This window comes from Rhincodon typus, chromosome 3 (assembly GCF_021869965.1).
Source record: "Rhincodon typus isolate 14 chromosome 3, sRhiTyp1.1, whole genome shotgun sequence".
In the NCBI taxonomy this organism is placed as follows: domain Eukaryota; kingdom Metazoa; phylum Chordata; class Chondrichthyes; order Orectolobiformes; family Rhincodontidae; genus Rhincodon; species Rhincodon typus.
Genome location: NC_063334.1, coordinates 104,591,273 through 104,610,428, shown reverse-complemented (window position 1 = coordinate 104,610,428; position 19,156 = coordinate 104,591,273). Strand labels below are relative to the sequence as shown.

At 41.2% G+C, this 19,156-nt stretch overlaps 2 protein-coding genes across 2 annotated transcripts in view; one reads left to right on the top strand and one right to left on the bottom strand.

Annotated features, from left to right (window-relative positions):
* Positions 1 to 4,064, top strand: part of c3h4orf47 (chromosome 3 C4orf47 homolog) — a 30,097-nt gene extending 26,033 nt beyond the window's left edge. Inside the window, exon 7 of the mRNA XM_020512321.2 lies at positions 3,812 to 4,064. Coding sequence (XP_020367910.1) covers positions 3,812 to 3,863 — 52 coding nt within the window. The 3' untranslated portion in view covers positions 3,864 to 4,064. The remainder of the gene's footprint in view (positions 1 to 3,811) is intronic.
* A 5,827-nt stretch (positions 4,065 to 9,891) lies between these two features.
* Positions 9,892 to 19,156, bottom strand: part of LOC109912879 (coiled-coil domain-containing protein 110) — a 30,233-nt gene continuing 20,968 nt past the window's right edge. The window contains exons 5-7 of the mRNA XM_020512322.2: positions 14,890 to 15,010; positions 12,751 to 12,937; positions 9,892 to 9,912 (exon numbers count right to left, since the gene is read on the bottom strand). Coding sequence (XP_020367911.2) covers positions 9,892 to 9,912; positions 12,751 to 12,937; positions 14,890 to 15,010 — 329 coding nt within the window. The remainder of the gene's footprint in view (positions 9,913 to 12,750; positions 12,938 to 14,889; positions 15,011 to 19,156) is intronic.

Genomic DNA, 19,156 nt, shown 5'->3' with positions numbered 1-19,156 from the left:
TTGTGGGGAGATAACTGAAAGGGTAGGGAGAGTGAGGGTATCGGAGAAGGGAGGAGCAAATTTGTGGGGAGATAATTGAAGGGGAAGGGAGAGTGAGGGTATCAGAGATGGGAGGAGTGAATTTGTGGGGAGATAATTGAAGGGGAAGGGAGAGTGAAGACCTGGAGATTTCAGAGACCTGGTGATGAACAGCACCACTCTTCAGTGAAGCCTTCTGTAAACCATCCAAGAGCAATGGGGATTGTGTTTCCCTTGCGATGGTAGCAAGAGGCCAAGCTGACTGATGGAGACATCCTAGACAGAGGTGATTATGGAAGTCAGCACCATGAGTGTCTCAAGACAATGTGAATCCAGGTCAGAAGAGGTTAAATGATCCCCTCCCCCTAAGAATATGGGCCAGTATTGCAGGTTGGCACTGCAGAGGACCATCACACAAGAGGTCCAGTGCGTGGCATCTCTCATTGGATGCCTCATGTGCAATCAATATCTGTCACTTCATTGCAGCCACCACTACTGGCACCATACACCTGCCAGGGCTCACACTGTAAACATAAAAGGAGGTACAACACTCAGCAGTGTACTCATCTTCAAGTTACTGACCTAGGATCTGTTAGCTCTTCACCAAAACTTTGATACCAAAGGCTTGAATGGAACAAAGAAGCAACCAAAATAGAAGGCTACCTGAGTGGAATTTTGAATTGAGCCTTGATTGCTTGCCCTGCACTCAGGTTGTCTAGCATCAGTCAGAGTGGCTGCCTTGCTCTAGCAGTCCAGTCAGGCCTCACCCCTAACATTGCCAGTGTTTTGCAACAACGAGCCAGATTGCATATGACTGAGACTGCTCACTGGCTGATCAGCATGGAGAGCGATCAGCCTTCCCACTGTTCATGCATAAGCAAAGAGACGAAATGGCTATAAAGAAGCCAAGTAACTTAAAGATGTTTGTACTCACCGGAATGGAGGGGAAAGTTTATGGTTCATGCCTCATGTATATCATAGTGTCTGTAAGCACACACGTTTCCCAGTTTTAGCTAACAGGATTGCACCCATGAACATAATTCTGTTAGCTATTAATGAGTGTTTATGACATGCTAATGAACACAAAATGTGTCAGGAAACCAGACGCACCTAAAAGATTCAGAGATCTTAATTTAACTCTCTGTCTGAAAATTGAAGTTTTACCTCTCACACAATTAAGCTCCCTGGTCATTTTTCTAAAAGCTCCAGGCAGGTCCAAAAACTTTCACCAAAATTTTCAGATCTATAAAGGTCACAAACCTTGAACTGTGAAGGGAATTTAATGCCCGTGCTCCCTGCACAGGAACAGACTGGGAGGCAGGCATTTAATGGGACAGAAAAGTACGGATTCAAGAACTGTTCTGGTTTACCTAATCAAATCTGGTGTTGCCCTGGACCATTTGGGGCCTGTAAGTGGCCACTTATGGTAGTGTACCAGCAGTAGGGTTGGGTCACACCATGGGGCAGGCTGTCCGGCCTCTCGTAGCGGCCTTACTGTAGCCTGGAGTTGAGCTCCTGCTTGGGCACACACCTGTGGTGGGCTCTGCCAGCAGCTAGGATGATCCCCGACCCCCACCCTCTTGCTCTATAAAACAACCGCCTCTTGCTGGGCTCTACCTGACTGCCCCCTGAGAAGGCATCCAACTTAGCTGCACTCTGAAGCCTTCATGGCTACTCTTCATCCTGGGCCAACTGCAATCCCAACAATCAACACTGCACCCTCTGGCTCCTCAGAGACTGAAGAGCTGCCAAGCAATAAGGATATTCACATGGAAGGCCTTGTAAACCAAGACAGCTACCTGCCTGATGGGGATTTGATCCTATTTTGTGTCCAGGAAACAAATGAAGGTGTATTGGCTACAGCCCCTTAACTATGCTTCACTGTCCAGCAATGCCCCCATTTCTATTTCCAGCTTTTCCTGTTTTTATTTTTGTTTGACTGACATGATTGAGTGTCTTGACAAAGAAATAGGGAAGATTCTTGAGAGTAATCATGTTGATGTGATGTTAATGATGTCAAAAAGGAGTTTGATAAAGTGTCATAAAGTTATAGACCATGAAATAAAATACAGTGACAGCATAGAAACAAAGGTGACAGGAAACAGAAAGTGGTGCTGAATTGTTATTTTTCAGACCGGAGGGAGATATATTGTTGGATTCCACGAAATTCAGACCATCGCTGCTTCTGATCTGGTTATTTTCTTATCTGTGGTCTCAACACCCAACCCCCCCCCCCCCCCCCCACCACCCCTCACAGATAGCCTCCAGAGTTGAAGTTTTCTCTTTACACCGAAATATGACCTCACTTATACAGCCAATGGACCCAACAGGTCATTGTAACCTTCAAAGCTTTTGACACCTGTAGATATTTCAGCCACATTCCCAACCTCAAGAAAATAAATCTTCCAATCACTGTCTGTGATTGTTGGAAGGATTTCGTCATCCTTACATTGAGAGGCATTATTGAGGTTTCACACAGAGTGTGAGATTTAACTATCAGTGCCTTTTGGCACACAGTTTGGCCCAAGGCTGTGAATGATTTCTCAGGGTTCCCAATGGTGAGGCTGAGGTACTCATGGTTGTTGAGCTGGAAAATCAGGTTAGAGGGGAGGAATTTGAGGACCTAACCATATTATCCCAGGAATTGCTTCAGTCTCAGTAGACAGAACTCTGTATAGAGGAATTCATTAAACTGATGGTATAAAGAGGAGGAAGAGGGAGAGAACTAAAGAAGCTCCATTTACACCAAAGCTGATGGGAGACCCATTAAATTGATAATAAGGGTGACTGACAATGACAAAAACATGGAAAGAAATATTGTCTTGGCAGAGTGATTGACACTGCTATTGCTCTTGACTGGGAGCTTGACAAAATTCAAACATGAAAGGTGAATCAATCAGAAATAACACCCTTTTTACCTACTGCTACATTAGGTTCAATATCCACCTCGCTCACTCCCTCCACCTCTATTCCAGAAAATCTTCACCAACTTCACCTTAGATTGAGGATCAGTGTTGTGCATTTTCTATTTTTTAGAGGTCATTGCACTATTTCTCCACTTGAAAATCTTTATATTTTAATAAAAACATTGCTTTGAGTGAATTTTACCTTGCTGTAAGTATTAGAACTTTGGCTGGAACCTATCCAGCTGTTTCAAAATTAGGGGCCACTTACTGAAGTCAGAATTAAGGAGATTTTATTCCTCATAGAAAGTCATAAATCTTTGGAACTTTCTTCCTTACATGCCAGTGAAAACAAAGTCATTGTATCTTTTGAAGGGAAAGTTAGATAGATTCTTGATAAAGAAGAGAGTGTCTATCCCCAAGAAAGGTCTTGGAAAGAGCAGGAATGTGGAGCTATCAGATCTTACTGAGTGGCAGAGTGGGTTTGAGATGCTGTGTCTCACTAGTGGTCCTTATTCACGTGTTTGCGTGAACAATCCATTCATGCAGAAAACCAACTGGTGGGTCAAATGACCTGTCTCTGCTATAAACCTCAATGAACTACAGACAGAGAAGTACACATATGCACAGGTTGAAAATGTATAGGAGAGAACGGCTGTTCTTTTGCATCTTCCAAAATGGCTTGGGAAGAAGTGTACAGGATAAAGCATAATGTTTGGTGATTAGGTTCAATTGGGGATTACCAAACTTAAGGTTAAATCTAATCAAAGTGGTTCCATCAGAACGAGATGGCTATTTTCTCAGGACTCAGGTTTAAAAAAATGTTATCTAGAAATATAATTTGTATGAGCCTTTACAGTACAAAGATTTCTAATTCATTTTCTCTGCAGGGTGGTGAACAACATGAACTACAAGACTGTCAATCGTGTAATGGCTTACTGATGAAAGGGTACACAGTTTGCAATGTAAAAGTTTTCAGCCATAGTAAAGCCATCTTGCAAGTCAAGTGAATGCTGAAAGTACTCTACAGAAAATTCCTGTCCTATTTCATTAATCCCTTTGTAACAAAATGGAGGATGGAAATTTCTCATTATGAGCCAGTTTGGTGGAATTATTGTTTTACTTTTGTAAATACTGTACTGCTATAACTAAACAACCTTTTTTTGACCATCTTTGTACCTCCTCTGTTCATTCAGATAAGAACATAAATCAGTGCCATTGTTATTCTCTGAGATAGGTCTAGGTCTGAAACGGCAGCTTTCCTGCTCCTCTGATGCTGCTTGGCCTGCTGTGTTCATCCAGCTCTACACCTTGTTACCCCATTGTTATTCTCTTTTGCTCATATTAAGACTGAATACCTAATGGTGTGGAAGGGCATCACTCATAAGGGAGCAGAAACAAAAGGGTGATTGTGTTGCTGAGTTAGAAATCCAGCTGTATAAACCCATAATCTAGAAACAAGAGTTCAGATCCCATCACAAATTCCATCTCGTTCACCAATGACCTTAACTTGGTCTGACCTATTTGTGAGAGAAGAGTCAGAGCGATGTTGGCTGACTTTTAACTGCCTCTGAAATAAACTAGCAAGTCACTCAGTTAAAGGCAATTAGGGAAAGTGCAGGAGGGGACACACAAACCATTGATTGAAGTGGCTAACTGCCCATTAGACAAGCTTGCCCTTGAATGGCCAACAACAGAGCCCAGAGGATTAAGCATTGATTGCATGAGATTCTCAGAGAAAATGACCCATACAAAACAGCCCTCAGTGTAGGCCAATGTGTGGAAACAAGTAGTTAAACTGAAATTACGACATCACTGTGCCATTATCAGCTGACAAGCAGATACTACCTTGCATATTCCGAGTGTAGGTGGCTAAAAGTTTATTTATGCCACTGACACATTAAAATAAAGAAAATATCTATGTATGCTGATGTTATTGCATTTAAAGGAAATAGCAGTAGATAATGAGGTGACAATCGGTTTGCAGAAGGAAAAGCTGTTAATGAAAGCATCACTGTTTGCACAGACAAAATGGAGGAATCATGGAAACTAGGAGCTGGAATAGACCATTTAGCTGTTCAAGTCCACTCTGCCATTCAGTATGTTCGTAGCTGATCCTCTGTCTCAATGATGTATTCACACTTTCTCACCATACCCTTTGACACTTTTAAAATCTAAAAATTTACCTACCCTTTCTTGAATACATTCAGTGACTTGGCCTTCACAGCCTTCTGTGATAGGCAGTTCCAGAGGCTCACTGCTGTTTAAGTGCAGAAATGCTTCCTCCTCTCAGTTCTAAATGGCTGACCCCATATATCTGAGACTGTGACCCCGATTCTAGTCTGCCCAATCAGGGAATTGATGTATTCATTGACTGGTGTGCGAAAAATTCAGATCTTTTTTAGACCATTTAAATGATACTCTGCCTTTCTGTTTTTACACCAAAGTGTATATGTGGTGGCATTTAACCATATTGCACTGTATTTGCCCACTCACTCCACATGTCTAAATCGCCTCCTCACATCTTGCATTCCGCCCAGTTTTGTGACATCAGCAAATTCGCAAATTTTGCATCTGGTTCCCTCATCCAGATTATGTGTATATATTGTGAATAGCTGGGGCCCAAGCACTGATTCTTGCTATACCCTAGTAGTCACTGCCTGCCACTCAGAATAAGACCCAATAATTCCCATTCTCAGTTGCCTGCCTGTCAAATAAAAATCAATCTGTGCCAATATATTACTCACAATCTTGCATTGTTTTTGCCCACTGACTTCTTAAGTGGGACCTTATCAAAAGCCTGAAAATCCAAATGCACCACATCCACAGGTTTTCTATTCCACTAGTTACATCCTCAAAAACTCTAGTAAATTTATCAAGCATGATTTGCCTTTCTTAAATCCATTCCGGCTTGTTCAATCTCATCAATTCTCTCCAAATATTCTGTAATCACCTGTTTTATAATAGACTCCAGGATTTTCCCAAATACTGATGTTAGGCTAACCAATCTGGAAATCTCTATTTTTCTCTCTTTGCCTTATTAAATAGTGGGATTACATTTGCTACCGTCCAATCTATAGGAATGTGGAGAAGATGTTTTCATTCGTAGGAGAGACCATGACCCAAGGGTGCAGCCTCAGAGTGAAGGGACAACAGTTTAGAATTGAGATGAGGAGGAATTTCTTCAGTCAGAAGGTGGTGAATCTGTGGAACTCATTGCCACAGAATGCAGTGGAGGCAAAGTCATTGAGTGTATTTAAGACAGAGATAGATAGGCTCTTGATTGGTAAGGGAATCCAGGGTTGCAGTGAGTAGGCAGGAGAACGGGGCTGAAAAACATGTCAGCCATGATTGAATGGCAGAGCAGATTCGATGGGTCAAATGACCTTTTTCTGTTCTTATATCTTATGGTCTTATGGATAACCCTCAGCAATGTTTTCTGCCTTTGGGTGCTTCTTATCTCTAGCTATACAAATTCCACATCATGATTTCTAAGCCAATATTCTTTCTTACTATTACATTGTAGTAGAAAGGAAATTTCAAGTTACACTTGGAGAATAAAGCTGACGTTTTCTTTAAAAAAAGTTCTGTCTTGGGATGTGGGCACAGCCAGCATATATTTTCCATTTATTGTAGATTAGGAACCTTTTATAGAAACTGTCACAATTTACTGTCCAACTATTTTGAACATCGTATCCTTAATGTCAAACTACATCCCAAAGCAAATTGAAAATGATTGCTTGTGTTTTTTTTTAATTGGGAAGTGGAAAACCAAGAAAGTTGGCAATATTTACAGTAAAAAAGAAGAAAATCCTGTAGTGGTTATAATTTTGAGTCTGGATCAGCAATATTTAGGAGAATTAGATTCAGTGTCTGTCTGAAATATCAACTAACTACTGCAGTGAGAGTGTCTATTGTCATAAAACAGAAATTAAAAAAGTAATTTTAAAATATATCATTGCAAATACAAGGTCAAAAGTGAGATTGCAATTAAATTTTACAACTGGAGGAAAAAATTACTCTTGGCAGTAAGTTTAGTAGCATTGTAAATCCAGCAAAGAATTGAAATACAATTTTGTTAGTCACACTATATGTACACTAAATGTCTCTATGTACACTGTTATACCTGACCATAAAATATATTATTGTACTGTATATACTCAACGAATAGTGAATCTCATATAAAAGACAATCCCCACATATCATATGTATCAGTTAACCCATGACTTTTGGCTTTAATGTTCTTACATTTTCATATTGGGGGAGGGGCTGGTGGTGCATTAGCTATAGAAGTTTCAGTATGGAGGAAGAACCTGGTTGTTAGAGGGACCCCATCCTGAATATGGTCGACAATCATCTAGAAAGCTCACTGTCAGCAACCTTCTCGTGACTGTTTCGCAATTGCTCTTTTCTCATTTAAACAATCAGAAGCAAATGGCTTAAGTAACAGTAGTGTTGTAGAACAAAACGACCTAAGAGTTCAGGATACATAATTCTTTGAAATTTGTGTCACAGGCAGACAGGGCGGTTAAGGCATTTACCATGCTTGCCTTCATTGCTCAGACTTTTGAGTATAGGAGTTGGGATGTCAAGTTGATGTTGTACAGTACGTTGATGAGGCCTCTTCTGGAGTACTGGGCATGGTTCTGGTCACCCTGTAATAGGAAGGATATTATTAAACTGGACAGGGTTTAGAAAAAAATTTGCCAGGTATTGTCAGGAATGGAGGGTTTGAGTTACAAAAATAGGCTGGATAAGCTGGGACTTTTTTCACTGGAGGCTGAGGGATGATGTTATAGAGGTTTATAAAATCATGAGGGGCATTGACAAGGTGAATAAAAAGGGTCTTCTCCCTATGGTGGGAGAATTCAAAACTAGGGAACATATTTTTTAGGTGAGAGGAGAAAGATTTAAAAAGGATACGAAGGGCAACTTTTCTACACAGTGAGTGGTTAGTGTATGGAACAAACTGCCAGAGTAAGTGGTGGATGCAGGTATAGTTACACCATTTAAAAGACGTTTGATAATCTCATGAATAGGAAAGGTTTGTAAGGATTTGGGCCAAATGCAGACAGGTGGGACCAGTTTAGTTTGGGAACATGGCCAGCGGGGATTATTTGAACCAAAAGGTTTGTTTCCATGCTGTATGTCTCTACAACTCTAAGTTCCCTGTTGAATTCAGTACCAAGGCCAGCAACTAATGAGACTGTGCTGTCGGCTCCCCAGAACAGGTAAGACCATAAGACATAGGAGCAGAAATTAGACCATTTGGCCTATCAAGTCTGCTCCGCCATTCAATCATAGCTGATAAGTTCCTCAACCCCATTCTCCTGCTTTCTCCCCGTAACCCTTGATCCCCTTCATAATCAAGAACTTATCTATCTCAGTCTTAAATGTACTCAATGACCTGGCCTCCACAGCCTTCTGTGGCAGTGAATTCCATAGATTCACCACTCTCTGGCTGAAGAAGTTTCTTCTTATCTCCGTTCTAAAATGTCTTCCCTTTACTCTAAGCCTGTGCCCTCAGGTCCTAGACTCTCCTACCAATGGAAGCATCTTCCCAACATTCACTTTGTCCAGGCCATTCAGTATTTTGAAAGTTTCAATTAGATCCCCCCTCATCCTTCTAAACTCCAATGAGTATAGTCCCAGAGTCCTCAAACGTTCCTCATATGTTAAGCTTTCCATTCCTGGGACCATTCTCTTGAACCTTCTCTGAACCTACTCCAGGGCCAGTACATCCTTCCTGAGATATGAGGCCCAAAACTGCACACAATACTCCAAATGTGGCCTGACCAGAGCCTTATAAAGCCTCAGCAGTACATTTCTGCTTTTATATTCAAGTCCTCTCAAAATAAATGCCAACATTGCATTTGCCTTCCTGACTACTGACTCAACCTGCAAGTTTACTTTGAGAGAATCCTGGACTGGAACTCCCAAGTCTCTTTGCACTTTAGACTTCTGAATTTTCTCCCCATTTAGAAAATAGTCCATGCTTTTATTCTTCTTACCAAAGTGCATGACCTCACACGTTCCCACGTTGTACTCCATCTGCCACTTCTTTGCCCACTCTCCTAAGCTGTCCAAGTCCTTCTGCAGCCTCGCCACCTCCTCAATACTACCTGTCCCTCCACCTATCTTTGTAATCGTCTGCAAACTTAGCCAGAATGCCCACAGTTCCTTCATCTAGATCATTAATGTACAAAGTGAAGAGTTGTGGTCCCAGCACTGACCCTTGCGGAACACCACTCATCACCGGCTGCCATCCCAAGAAAGACCCCTTTATCTCTACTCTCTGCTTTCTGCCAGACAGCCAATCTTCTATCCATGCTAGCACCTTGCCTCTAACACCATGGGCTCTTATCTTACTCAGCAGCCTCCTGTGTGGCACCTTATCAAAGGCCTTCTTGAAGTCCAGGTAGAGATGGTATGGATTTCAAACCCTCAGGGATATTACACATATATGACCTGATCTACATTTCCCCACTAAAACTTGTTTCAAAAACTTGTCTTCTATGCAAGTATGCATGATACCTGGAATTGTCCTTTCTAACTATTTTTCCACTCCTTTGGTATGTTGAAGAAGATTTCCTTTTGTTTAGAAAGGTTCCTTAAAAACTGGCAAGCACCCACGTTCTGAAATGTAGCATAATTTCTAAAGCAATTTTTTTCATTTCTCATGTTTGAAATATAAAATGTTTATTGTAATAGTGCTGAATGTTAAATTTTCGAAGTATGTTTTCCAACAAGTACACCTTGCTTCTGCTTGCACATTCAACATTCAATAAATGAGACTGCTGGGATTTATTTCTGCAACAAATAAAGTATGGGGCTACATGCAGTATTTAAATAAAAAAAGAATATTGCACATGATGCCATTATTTGTGCTCAGTTGGCCCATAGTCAACACACGTTTCTGTTCTTCAGGAATTTTGCACAGACTGATCAGAACTTCTCCCTTATTCTTTGTTTAGCTTTGAGGATCTGGAGTCTACAATGCAATAACAAAAAGTAATTAGAAAACAAAACACAAGGGCATTTAACGGTATTATTGAAACAACCTTGGCATATTTTATTCACTTTCCTTAACACCCAGCAGCTGGCACCCTTTTCAAGTAACAGTATAGGATCTCAGGGATTTCCAATATAACGTAATCTATTGTTGTGCATGTAAGATTACTATAAATGCAAACAAGTACCTTTCAACAAATAACAACAGCTGCCAAGGTGATTGTGAGCGAGTTATTGCAAGAATGCGAAGATACTGGAAAACTAAAACGGAATAAGTGGATTTATTTCATTCATAGAAGGTGTATATTTCCAAAATAATTTATATATAAACTTTAGATTCCTCTGGACTAGTGCAGTTATGTTAATCACTCTGCTCAGACATATTAACAACACAGCTCCAGGATAGTTAAGACTTGTACCCAGACCTTCTGGCCCAGGTATAGGGAAGGACACCACCTCAAGACCCTCTAATGACTAACACATACTGAGCTTTATAACAAATTACTGAGAGCTCCTTGTGGTATTATGATGACCTCACAATTTAACCCAACAGATTACAGTTAAGGATCAATATATGTGAAGTAACTCCAGTGATAGGTTTATATTTATAAATTTCAGTGCAGCTCTAATACTTCAGTAACATAATGTTAGGCTGTACAAAATATAGTTGGAATCCTATCCTAGTCAGGAGCCAATGCTATTTAGAGGGGGTGACGAGAAACAAGAAAGAGAGAGGATCAAAGCTGAAATGAGGCTCTTTCAAAGTGATTTTTCACTTAAAACAAAAATAAGTTGAGGAATAAAGTTATTGCAGTTGTGTGAATTGCATTTTATTAATCAACATTAACACTGAGGTAATTTCTGCATCCCCAAACATCCACTTTGCTCACATGATGCTACCTTTAACTGTGCATGCTATAATTGGGTTTGTGGTGAGCTTTTTCATAGTCGATGGCATTGACCACACTGGATGGTAGGGACTGCCTGTATCACATAACATCTGAGGCATATGGCAGCCATAGTTAGGCCTGTCTTTCACTTGAATGAGTGCAGGTCATTGAAGGGCTCTTGGACTCACTGTGTAGAGAAGTGACCAAACAGCCAACGAGAATATACAGTGCCTGCTATCACCCAAAAATCCCTGGTAGCAAAATGTTTTCCCAATTAAAACCTCAATACTCCCTTTCCTGAAACTGACACTGGCATTGTCACTAAGGTGTGGCAAATTGTTTGGGTCTGGCAACTTTGATTTGAAAATTACCCTCTGTCGCCCTCAGACCAAATAACAAGCTTCTCAAGGAATTTAAGCAAAATAATTCCCATTACCACTCCTTTCCCACCCTCACTTTGAAAGTAATAGTGCATCCTAGAGATTTCAGGACATTGAGATGCCACGTGGGAATGGAATTTGCGAGGGCAATTGAAAATGCTGCTGAGAACTTGAATAGCTCGGAATTTTTAGAAATAATTGTGAAAATTGAATTGGCCAAACAGTTTGTCATTTCATAACATTGCTTGTCAGCACTTTTGAAAGCAGTTGGAAATGCTGTTGAATGAAACATATGTGGAAGGAGCAAAATATAAATATAGAAGAAAAATAGTGACACTTCATACCACATAAAGCAGTTGAAGCAAAAGTGTAAATGGATTTAAGGAGAGGCTAGATTAGAAAATGAGAAATAAGAGAACTGAGAGTTACAATTTTGAATTTAGGTGAGGAAAGGCAGAAGAAGGATTAAACACCAGCATAGAGTTAGTTGGCCAAATGACCCATTTCTATGCTATGTATCTAATGTAGGCCTATGTAATAATTTAATTGTTCATGGGATATTGGTGTCATTGTGTGGGTCAGCATTTATTACTGTCACTAGTTGCCCCAGAGAAGTTGATGGTAAGCTGCTTTCTTGAAACAATGCTGTGTAAATCAAAAAACCTAAAACTCTTTGATTAGGTCCTAAAACTGAAACCAAAATATTACTAAACTTTGACAAAAACAAAATCAATGGACTGAAATAACAACAAAACATGTTTTCAAGGTACAGAGATGAGTAAAATTGAAGTAAATTATTCGTTCAGTAATAAAAATAAACATATGCTGTGAAAAATACAGAGTGCATTAAAATGGTGACATTCCGAGTCTCCATTTTAATCTTTTTCCCACATTTCTGCTGTCACTGCTTCACCCTCCCCAGCACCATGATAGAGATTCCCTTGCCTTCATTTTCCACTGCACCAGCCTCCATGTTCAACGGAACATATCTTGTCACCTCTGCCACTTCCAGTGTGATACCACCATTTCTCCTGCCCATCCCTTTGCATATTGCACACCCTGATCCACATCTTAATCAGACCAACCCCTTCTCACGGCTCTTTTTCATGAAAACGCAGGAGATGTAATATCTGCCCTTATATATTCCTTCCAGGCGAAGCAGCACTTCAATTGGATTTCTTTCATTTTAGCTTACTGTATTCAATGCTCACAATGTGGTCTCAGCTACACTGGGGAGACCAAATATAGATTTAATGACTGCTTTATGGAGCACATTCATTCTGTCCATAAGAATGACCTTGAGCTTCTAATGGTCTGTCACGTTAATTAATAAGTTACCTCTCACCCTGACATCTCTGTTCTTGGCCTGATGAACCGTTCCAGTGAAGCTCAACAATAGCTTCAGGAACAGCAGCTTACAGTTTTCTGCACTCAGCATTGAGTTGAACGTTTCAGATCTAAAACTCTGTTTCCCAAGATTAAACCCAGTACAAAAAAGTAAGGATAATCACCCAGTTCTCTCACAACCACTAGGAATTAACAAATTACCTTCAGCTTCTCATCTAAACCACACTCCAAATTCTGGGACCTCCAATTATTTTCCTTTTCTAAAAGAGGGGAAGCGCTTTTCCCATCGAATCCATGATAATGCTGCTTGATACAGAGTAAAGGTAAGTTTGGATCTTTCATTATTTGTGATGCATCCCCTGATCCGCCAACAGTGTTCCATGTTTTCCTAAAGTTAAGGAATATACCATTAGAAAACTGTCTGGTTATTTGCCATTGAACTTTCAAGCCATGTGATGATACTTATAAAACTGATCTATAATTTATTTTTAAACATAATGTTCCTAAATATGAATACTTATTCACATTAGTCATTGAGTCATAGAGTCATACAACATGGTTCAACCAGTCCATGCCGATCATAATTCCAAACTAAACTAGTCCCACCTGCCTGCGCTTGGCCTGTATCTCTCCAGCAACAGTTAATTTAATTTCCAAATGTCTGTTCTAAATAAGGCATCAATTCACTTATTTGTACAGGAAGGACATTATAACTGATGCCAATGATTGCAAGTGAATAATGGGTGCTCCGTGTAATATTCTAAATTTGGGCGAACACAATGGCTGGAAACCTAAAAGCTGTCCAAAGAGCAGAAAACTGTAGGTGCTGAAAATCTGCATCAAGAACAGGGAATGCTTGAAACTCTCATTAGGCCTAGCAGTGCCTGGGGAGAGAAGCAAGAATTAATGCTTCAGGTCTATGACCTTATGTCGAAGATCACTAACCTGAAGCATTGACTTTGTTCGCTGTCCATGAATATTCTTGGACCTGCTGGCTTTTCTGATGTTTTCAGGTTTTGGTTAGACCAAAGACTGCCTGGCAAGGTAAATGAAAGTGTAATGGCAACTTAGCAGTGCAGCAGAATGAACTCAAGGTAGCGACCTTAGTGGCTGCCGTAGGCTCAGTGAAGTTACTGCTACGCTATTGGGTCCACAAAAATAATTTTAAGAATGTAACATTTTGGAGCCTCTTGTGCTCCACGACTAGTATCACTGCTCAAATCTATCTGAAATGATAATCAGGGTATTTCATGGCACACCGGCTGGATATTGTAAGGTTCACGGTGAGTGATCCAGCCATCTAGCAATTGCCATTTCAAAATAGCTACAGCCATTGCAATGGTCATTTTAAGCTCCTGGCCCAATTCTCTGGTGATTTCTGCTTTGCTAGTGCCCGATTTAGCCAAGTTAAAATTGGACCACTAGCCTGATATAAATAAGTGGAGTCATAAATGTAAGGTTATGTACTGTGTATCAAGTTTGGCCCATCAAGTCAGTGCCAGCTCCTCATAGAGTAATCCAGTCAGTCCCTCTCTCCAACTTGATTCCTGTAGCCTTGCAAATGTATTTCCTTCAAGTTCTTATCTAATGTCCTTTTATAAACATTGATTGTTTCTGCTTCCACCACATGTGTACAATGAGTTCCAGATCCTTACCATTAACTGTGTAAAACAATTCTTCCTGAACATGCCCCTGTATTTCCTGCCTGAAGCCTTAAATTCATGTCACTTAGTCCTTTATCTAAGCCTGACATAATCTTGTACACCTTTATTAAATCAGAGATAGTAGGAACTGCAGATGCTGGAGAATCCGAGACAACAAGGTGCAGGGCTGGATGAACACAGCAGGCCAAGCAGCATCCTCTGCTCCTATGATGCTGCTTGGCCTGCTGTTTCATCCAGCCCTGCACCTTGTTGTCTCACACCTTTATTAAACATCCCTTGAGTCTCCTTTGCTCCAAACCGACTTCTCCAATCTAATCTTGGAACTAAAACTTGTCCGTCCCCATTTACATTCTGTAAACTCTCAAGGACTTTCACAGCATTCCAATGGTTTCAAACATAATTGCAGTCTAGGCTGGAAACAAATTGCAGTGAATTCAAAACTAGTCTTTTCTGATAATTCAGTTCTGTCAAATTTCCGGTGATTCAAATAGCAGCCTAGTTATCACCCACATACGTTCCTTGCCCATGTGGAAAGCCTAAGCAATTCTTTGTTTATGTATATTTTTACTGACCCATGTCTATCGTTGTTAGTTTCTATTGGTCTCTGTGCATCTTAAGAAGTTTGTGTCATCCTGCAGTGATGATAAGCTAATGTTTTGAAACTCAGTTCTCTCACCAGTCTGTGGTTGCTGTGCTGTGTGGTGAGACTGTCCCATCTTGCTGGATTGTGTTTCTGTATTTTTGTTCCTCATGCAGTTCCTCAAATTTTCGTCCAGTCTCATCAATATTGCTTTGAACTGCAGAATAATAGACAGAAGAAATAATTAAATGTAGTACTGAAAATTCCCTAAAATATCCAGGTCCACTTTTTAGATTGAAAGTGATCAATGGATTATAATTTATTTTAGGGATTCTGATGATATAGATATCAAAATCTGATTGGTTCACAGATGACTAACAAATTACTAGCTTGCATGTTACTTTTTAACCTCTTCTTCTGTGTTTTTCAAATTTGCTATCTCTCATGACTGTGGACTCTTTCTATTGACTGGTTATGTTTTCAGAGGATTACCATCACACAGCTCAGTTGTTAAGAGCAGGATAGATCTGACATGATTCAGAATTGGAGATGCCTGTCCACTGAAGGTTTGAATATTTGACAGGAAGAGATTAAATACAATGTTTGCCATGAGAGTTTAAAATAGAAACATATGAATGATCACAGGAGTAGGCCATTTCACAGAGAAGCACACAAACATTTATTGCACAACTAGGAGCTCGTGGTATAGAGCATCACATACTGGTGTGGATAGTAGTTTGGCTGACTGGCAGAAAACAAAGAGTGTGCCTTTTATTTTAATTGGCAGGATGTGACATGTGGAGTCCTGTAGGCAACTGTGCTTTGCCTCAGACTTTTACATCATTTACATTAATGACTTAGATTAGGGAAGTGAAGTTCTGGTAGCTAAATTTGTGAATGACATATAGATAGGTAGGAAGTTATGTTGTGTAGAGGCCATAAGGATGCAGATCATTATAATTTGTTTAAATGAGTGGGCAAAATATGGCAGATGGAGTATAATGTGGAAAAATCTAAGTTGCTCACTTTGGCAGGAAGATTAAAATCACATCCACACAATGAGCCATTTATGCATAGTGTCTGTGTTCTACCAGTCAGCTAATCTTCTATCTATAACGATATGTTTCCCTCACATCCTGAGCTTTTATTTTCCAGAATAACCTTTGACATTTATCTTATCAAATGGCTTCTGGAAGTCTAAGAATAGTACAGTATATCTACAAGCTGCCCTTTATCCCCAGCATGTGTTATTCCTTCAAAGAGCTCCAATAAATTGTTTCATCATGATTTGCCTTTGACAAAACCATGCTGACTTTCCTGATTGGTTTTCACTTTGTGAGTAGTTAGGTTAGGTGGAACAATCCCTCTTCCGTACCTACACTGGCCCTAAACCCCACCTCTTCCTCCGTTACATTGATGAATGTATCGGTGCCGCCTCATGCTCCCACGAGGAGCTTGAACAGTTCATCCACTTCACCAACATCTTCCACCCCGACCTTAAGTTCACCTGGACCATCTCTAATACCTCTCTCACCTTCCTGGACCTCTCTGTCTCCATCTTGGGCAACCACCTAGAAGCCGATATCCATTTCAAGCCCACCGACTCCCACAGCTACCTAGAATACACCTTCTCCCACCCAGCTTCCTGCAAAAATGCCATCCCCTATTCCCAATTCCTTCGCCTCCGCCGCATCTGCTCCCAGGATGAGGCATTCCACTCCCATACATCTCGGACGTCCTCGTTTTTCAAGGACCGCAACTTCCCCTCTCAGTGGTCGAGAACGCCCTCCACCGTGTCTCCCGCATTTCCCGCAAATCATCCCTCACACCCCGTCCCCGCAATAACAACCAAAAAAGAATCCCCCTCGTCCTCACGTACCACCCCACCAACCTCCAGATCCAACGCATCATCCTCCGACACTTCTGCCATCTGCAATCCGACCCCACCACCAAAGACATTTTTCCCTCCCCACCCTTATCTGCTTTCCAGAGAGACCACTCTCTCCGTGACTCCCTTGTCCGCTCCACACTCCCCTCCAGCCCCACCACATCCGGCACTTTTCCCTGCAACCGCAGGAAGTGCTACACCTGCCCCCACACCTCATCCCTCACCTCCATCCCAGGCCCCAAGAAGACTTTCCACATCAAGCAGATGTTCACCTGCACATCTGCTAATGTGGTATACTGCATCTGCTGTACCCGTTGTGGCCTCCTCTACATCGGGGAAACCAAGCGGAGGCTTGGGGACCGTTTTGCAGAACACCTACGCTCGGTTCGCAATAAACAACTGCACCTCCCAGTCACGAACCATTTCAACTCCTCCTCCCATTCCTCAGATGACATGTCCATCCTGGGCTTCCTGCAGTGCGACAACGATGCCACCCGAAGGTTGCAGGAACAGCAACTCATATTCCGCTTGGGAACGCTGCAGCCCAATGGTATCAATGTGGATTTCACAAGCTTCAAAATCTCCCCTCCCCCTACTGCATCCCAAAACCAGCCCAGCTCGTCCCCACCTCCCTAACCTGTTCTTCCTCCCACCTATCCCCTCCTCCCACCTCAAACCGCACCCCCATCTCCTACCTACTAACCTCATCCCGCCCCCTTGACCTGTCCGTCCTCCCTGGACTGACCTATCTCCTCCCAAACTCCCCACCTACACTCACCTTTACTGGCTCCATCCCTGCCTCTTTGACCTGTCTGTTTCCTCTCCACCTATCTTCTCCTCTATCCATCTTCTATCCGCCTCCCCCTCTCTCCCTATTTATTTCAGAACCCCCTTCCCCTCCCCCATTTCTGATGAAGGGTCTAGGCCCGAAACGTGAGCCTTCCTGCTCCTATGATGCTGCTTGGCCTGCTGTGTTCATCCAGCTGTACACCTTGTTATCTCAGGATATATCGGATAATTTTTTAGATAGAAAAGGTATGCAGGGATATAAGGAAAAAGCAGGAGATTGGCACTAGGGAATAGAACCAGGGCATGTACAATTGACCAAGTGCCTCACTCTGCGCCATAACAATTCTGGAATTTTGTGATTCAGAAAATAACTCTGCATTTCATCTTCCATTTCCTTATTATTGATTATTAACTCCTCATTTCTACTCTCTGAAGGACCAACACTCGGTTTACCTTCTCCTTTTAAAATTCTGCATAATCCTTTGCTTTCTGTTATTACGTTCTCTGCTATTCCTCACATCCTGATCAGTTATCTTTGTGCAGTTATATGCTTTTCCTCAAGTTTGATATTTCCTCTAACCTTTTCTTTTTTCATCAATCACAGATGACACATCCTCCCTTCAGAATTTTTCTTTATTGTGAAGAACGTATTTATTATGAGAATTTTGAAATGTCCCCTTAGCTGTCTGCCACTGTGTGTCTCTGTTGAGCTATTCCCAGCTCTAGTATGCCAGTTCACATTAGCTAGGTCAGCTACATTCCCATATAGTTGCCTTTATTTAGGTTTAAAATACTAGCCTTAGACCCTTACTTCTTTTCAAACTAGATGCAAAATTTAATCATATTGTGGTTGCTGCTACCAAGAGGCACTTGACCCTGTGGTCATTAATGAATCCAGTCATATTATGCAATACCAAAACTAATATAATCCACTATCTGGTCAGTTTCAAAATATGCTTCTCTAGGAAATTATAAGTTCAATGAACCGCTCATCAAGGTTACTACAATATGTCTAATATTTCTTCTTATATACTTTGTCCCACATTATGGCGACTCTTAAGGAGCCTGTAAACCATTCCTCTAATGATTTTTTTCCCTATATCTCCTCTCTATCCAAACTGATTCTGCATCACGATTCCCTGAATCATTCTAACTATTGCACAAATGCCATTCTTGATTAACATTATTACCAAATCCACCAACTTTACATCACTTAACTCCATCCCTCTAGCAATGGCAGACAAAATTCCATTTGCCTTTTTAATTGCCTGCTGCACCTGCAATCCTACTTTTAGCAATTCATGCACAAGGACACCCAAGTCCCTCTGCACAGCAGCGTGCTGCAATTTTTTACCATTTAAAACATAGTCCATTTTGCTGTTATTCCTACCAAAATGGATGACCTCACACTTGTCAACATTGTACTCCATCTGCCAGACCTTTGCCCACTTTGCTTAAACTATCTATATCCCTCTGCAGACTTTCAGTCTCTTCTGCACACTTTGCTCTACCACTCACCTTAGTGTCATCTGCAAATTTTGACACACCACACTCAGTCCCCAACTCCAAATCATCGATGTAAATTGTAAACAATTGCGGTCCCAACACTGATCCCTGAGGCACACCACTAGCCACTGACCGCCAACCAGAAAAACACCCATTTACCCCTACTCTTTGCTTTCTACT